General features: G+C 40.2%; 1 protein-coding gene across 1 annotated transcript in view; it reads left to right on the top strand.

The window, feature by feature from the left end:
• The first annotated feature begins 1,928 nt into the window (after window positions 1-1,928).
• The window catches only part of SCG3 (secretogranin III), a 67,868-nt gene continuing 63,796 nt past the window's right edge, over window positions 1,929-6,000 (top strand). Inside the window, exon 1 of the mRNA XM_089666824.1 lies at window positions 1,929-2,302. Within this exon, the coding sequence (XP_089522950.1) occupies window positions 2,221-2,302 (82 nt within the window). The 5' untranslated portion in view covers window positions 1,929-2,220. The remainder of the gene's footprint in view (window positions 2,303-6,000) is intronic.

The following is a 6,000-nucleotide window of genomic DNA, read 5'->3' as shown; positions in this document are numbered from 1 at the left end:
CAACACCTAATGTAAGGGGGCACACTGATGGGCACACCCTATGTAAGGTGTCACTGTGATGTGGGAACCTTATATAATGGGGCACTCTAATGGGGACAACTGATGTAAGGGGGCACACTGATGGGAGACACCAAATGTAAGGGGGCCTTCTCATGCATAAACCTGATGTAAGGGGGCACACTGATGGAAATGCCTGATGTATGGGGGCACTCTGATGGGAATGCCTGATGTAAGGGGGCACTCTGATGGGAATGCCTGATGTAAGGGGGCACTCTGATGGGAATGCCTGATGTATGGGTTCACTCTGATGGGAATGCCTGATGTATGGGGGCACTCTGATGGGAATGCCTGATGTAAAGGGGCACTCTGATGGGAATGCCTGATGTAAGGGGGCACTCTGATGTGAATGCCTGATGTAAGGGGGCACTCCGATGGGAATGCCTGATGTATGGGGCACTCTGATGGGAATGCCTGATGTAAGGGAGCACTCTGATGGGAATGCCTGATGTAAGGGGGCACTCTGATGTATGGGGGCACGCTGATGGGAATGCCTGATATATGGGGGTACTCTGATGGGAATGCCTGATGTATGGGGCACTCTGATGGAAATGCCTGATGTATGGGGCACTCTGATGGGAATGCCTGAAATAAGGGGCACTCTGATGGGAATGTCTGATGTATGAGGCACTCTGATGGGAATGCCTGAAATATGGGGGTACTCTGATGGGAATGTCTGATGTATGGGGGCACTCTGATGGGAATGCCTGAAATATGGGGCACTCTGATGGGAATGTCTGATGTATGGGGCACTCTGATGGGAATGCCTGAAATATGGGGGTACTCTGATGGGAATGCCTGATACATGGGGGCACTCTGATGGGAATGCCTGATGTATGGGGGCACACTGATGGGAATGCCTGATGTATGGGGGCACTCTGATGGCAATGCCTGATGTATGGGGGCACTCTGATGGGAATGCCTGATACATGGGGGCACTCTGATGGGAATGCCTGATGTATGGGGGCACTCTGCTGGGAATGCCTGATGTATGGGGGCACTCTGATGGGAATGCCTGATACATGGGGGTACTCTGATTGGAATGCCTGATACATGGGGGTACTCTGATGGGAATGCCTGATGTATGGGGGCACTCTGATGGGAATGCCTGATGTATGGGGGCACTCTGATGGGAATGCCTGATACATGGGGCACTCTGATGGGAATGCCTGATACATGGGGCACTCTGATGGAAATGCCTGATGTATGGGGGCACTCTGATGGGAATGCCTGATGTATGGGGGCACTCTGATGGGAGTGCCTGATACATGGGGGCACTCTGATGGGAATGTCTGATGTATGGGGGCATTCTAATGGAAATGCTTGATGTATGGGTGCACTCTGATGGGAATGCCTGATACATGGGGGTACTCTGATGGGAATGTCTGATGTATGGGGCACTCTGATGGAAATGCCTGATACATGGGGGTACTCTGATGGGAATGCCTCATACATGGGGGAACTCTGATGGGAATGCCTCATACATGGGGGCACTCTGATGGAAATGTCTTATTGACAGGATCTTCTTGAATTTGAATTCATTACCCCTGGTGTATATAGTGGCATTGGTGAAAGCTGGAGCAATGTAACTATGTAACAATGGAGCACACCTGGGATCCTTCTTCACTGATTGGACATTGTATTATATATGTACTATTATATGTAGAGTGTATTCTGTATTTTCAGTATTTGGGTCGCATTCCTTTCATCACATTCCGCTTCCCAATGTTTCCCTTCTACATGAACAGCTCCTATATGTGTAGATCCAGATCATCATCAGAAGGGGCGTGTCCCCATCCTCCAATCACAGCTCTCTGGGCTCCAATCAGAGTGGGCGTTACATGTCCAGCCGGGGAGATGGAGTTAAAGGTCTTCTGTCACATGTCGGTATTGGTGGTGTCAGGAGCCCCGTCCAGGTGACGCACACAGGACTCCTCATCCCCGGCACAGCGAGGAGCGCTGCCCACTGACACTCCGCTGTCTGGGGATGAACAATAGACGGACCCGGCGCTGTGCCGCCTCCGCTCCTCAGCGCCGCTCCGTTCAGCACCACCGCCGTCCCGGACAGCTCCGACACCATCACTGAGCGAGCCCAGCTTCCTCCCCCTCCCCCCTCCGATACACTGCAAGACGGTTCTAGCAGGGCACCGAGCCCGGGGGGCCATGGGGCTCCACTCTATCCTTGTCTTCACTGCCCTCCTCGGGGTCTATGTACACGGATTCCCCAAACCCGACACCACCCAAGGTGAGATCTCCCCCCACCACCTACCGATCCGTCCTACTCCGACATTACATCACATCGTCAGGACAGACTCCGATCTACTGCAACCTTCATCGGATTACATCGGGCAATACTTCATCACATTATTACTGCAGAGTATCATGTTATTGGGGAAATGTAGATCATCAGTGGAGGATGGAGCCATAGAGACTCCGATGTGCTGCAACCTTCATCGGATTATTACATCGGGGCAATACTTCATCGGATTAATAATGTAGATTGTTACATGGGGGGAAGGGGATAAACTCAATGTAGAGGAGTCTGGTGCAAATGATTTCATTGGGGAAATACTTCATCAAACTATTAATGGAGATTATTTCATGGGGATATGTATAGGATACTTCATCAGATTATTTAATGGGGGAGATGTAGAGGATACCTCATCAGATTATTTCATTGGGGAGATGTATAGGATACCTCATCAGATTATTTAATGGGGGAAATGTATAGGATACCTCATCAGATTATTTCATGGGGGAGATGTATAGGATACTTCATCAGATTATTTAATGGGGGGAGATGTATAGGATACCTCATCAGATTATTTAATGAGGGAAATGTATAGGATACCTCATCAGATTATTTCATAGGAGAGATGTATAGGATACTTCATCAGATTATTTAATGGGGGAGATGTATAGGATACCTCAACAGATTATTTCTTGGGGGAGATGTATAGGATACTTCATCAGATTATTTCATGGGGGAGATGTATAGGATACTTCATCAGATTTTTTCATGGGGGAGATGTATAGAATACTTCATCAGATTATTTCATGGGGGAGATGTATAGGATACCTCATCAGATTATTTCATGGGGAGATGTATAGGATACTTCATCAGATTATTTCATGGGGGAGATGTATAGGATACCTCATCAGATTATTTCATGGGGGAGATGTATAGGATACCTCATCAGATTTTTCCATGGGGGAGATGAATAGGTTACCTCATCAGATTATTTCATGGGGAGATGTATAGGATACTTCATCAGATTATTTCTTGGGGAGATGTATAGGATACCTCATCAGATTATTTCTTGGGGAGATGTATAGGATACTTCATCAGATTATTTCATGGGGAGATGTATAGGATACTTCATCAGACTATTTCATGGAGGAAATGTATAGGATACTTCATCAGATTATTTCATGAGGTAAATACTTCATCAAACTAATACTGCAGATTATAATTTTATTGGGAAAATGTAGACTAAATGTAGAAGATATTCATCAGATCATCAATGCTGGATGGAGCCATAGAGCAACTGATTTACTAGTAAACCATAAATGTATCATCTATCAGATATGTATACAGATTATTTCATTAGAGAAATATATACTAAATATAGACGATACTACATCAGATTAATAATGTAGGAAGCAGTGATAAAGCAATCGATTCACTATTAAAGCATGACTGACATTCATCAGATTAATAATGCAGATTATTTCAAACAGAAATGTAGCCTAAATGTAGAATACACTTCTTTAGATCATTTCATTCATGAAATACGTCATCAGATTATTGCTGCAGAATATGTATAGGATGTAGAGGAATCTGAATTAAATGATTTAATTGGGGAAATACTTAATCAAACTATTAATGTGGATTATTTCATGGGGGGAATGGATAGTATACGTCATCAGATTATTACAGATTGGGGAAATACTTCATCAGATTAATAATGTAGATTATTACATGGGGGGATAGACTCGGTGTAAAGGAATCTGAATCAGATGATTTCATTGGAAAAAAACTTCATCAAACTATTAATGCAGATTATTTCATGGGAGCAATGTTTAGTATACTTCATCAGATTATATCATGGGGGGAAGTGTATAGGATACTTCATCAGATTATTTTATTGGGGGAAGTGTATAGGATACTTCATCAGATTATTTTATTGGGGAAAATGTATAGGATACTTCATCAGATTATATCATGGGGGGAAGTGTATAGGATACTTCATCAGATTATTTTATTGGGGAAAGTGTATAGGATACTTCATCAGTTTATATCATGGGGGAAGTGTATAACATACTTCATCAGATTATTTTATTGGGGGAAGTGTATAACATACTTCATCAGATTATTTTATTGGGGAAAGTGTATAGGATATTTCATCAGATTATTTTATTGGGGAAAGTGTATAGGATATTTCATCAGATTATTTTATTGGGGGAAGTGTATGGGATACTTCAGATTATTTCATTAGGGAAATACTTCATCAAATTATTACTGAAGATTATAATTTTATTGGGAGAAAGTAGACTAAATATAAATGCTTCATCAGATCATCAATGCTGGATGCAATAGAGCAACTGATTTACTAGTAAACTATAAATGTATAATTTATCAGTTTATTTATACAGATTATTTCATTAGATAAATATATACTAAATACAGAAGATACCACATCAGATTAATATGCAGGATGTAGTGATTAGAGAATTGATTTACTATTAAAGCATGACTAACATTTATCAGATTATTCATGCAGAATATTTCAAAGGGGAAATGCAGACTAAATGTAGAATATACTTCTTTAGATTATTTCATTGGTGAAATACTTCACCACATTATTACTATAGAATATCATGTTATTGGGGAAATGTAGATCATCAATGGAGAATGGAGCCATAGAGACTCCGATCTACTGCAACCTTCGTCATATTATTACATTGGGGAAATACTTCATCGGTTTATCTCTGCAGATTATAATTTTATTGGGGGAATATGGATGAAATGTGGAAGATACTTCATGAGATTATTAATGTAAATTATTACATTGGGGGAAAGTATACTCAATGTAGAGTATTCTTAATCAGATTATTTCATTGGGACATACTTTATCAGATTATTCATGCAGATCATAATTTTAGTGGGGGAAATGTAGACTGAATATTGAAGATACTTCATCAGATTATAAATGCAGGATGGGATGATAGAGCGACTGATTTACTATTAAAGCATGATTGTAACCTTTATCGGATTATTAATACAGAATATTTAATTAAGGAAATGTAGAAAATACTTCTTGAGATTGTTAATACAGATTATTTAATTGGAGGGAATGTATCCTAAATATAGAAGGTACTTTATCAGATTATTATTACAGATTATTTCATTGGAGAGAATGTATCCTAAACATAGAATATACTTCATCAGATTATTAATACAGATTATTTCATTGGAGAGAATGTATCCTAAATGTAGTATATACTTAAGATTATTAATACAGATTATTTCATTGGGGGAATGTATCCTAAATGTAGAAGATACTTTATCAGATTATTTCATTGGGGGGAATGTATCCTAAATGTAGAAGATACTTTATCAGATTATTTCATTGGGGGGAATGTATCCTAAATGTACAAGATACTTTATCAGATTATTAATACAGATTATTTCATTGGAGGAAATGTATCCTAAATGTAGAAGATACTTTATCAGATTATTTCATTGGGGGGAATGTATCCTAAATGTAGAAGATACTTTATCAGATTATTAATACAGATTATTTCATTGGAGAGAATGTATCCTAAATGTAGTATATACTTAAGATTATTAATACAGATTATTTCATTGGGGGAATGTATCCTAAATGTAGAAGATACTTTATCAGATTATTTCATTGGGGGGAATGTATCCTAAATGTA

This window comes from Staurois parvus, unplaced genomic scaffold (genome assembly GCF_062004578.1).
Source record: "Staurois parvus isolate SC_StPar_1 unplaced genomic scaffold, SC_StPar_1.0 ptg002864l, whole genome shotgun sequence".
In the NCBI taxonomy this organism is placed as follows: Eukaryota; Metazoa; Chordata; class Amphibia; order Anura; family Ranidae; genus Staurois; species Staurois parvus.
Note: the sequence above shows the minus strand (reverse complement) of the source record. Positions and strands in the feature narration are given on the sequence as shown.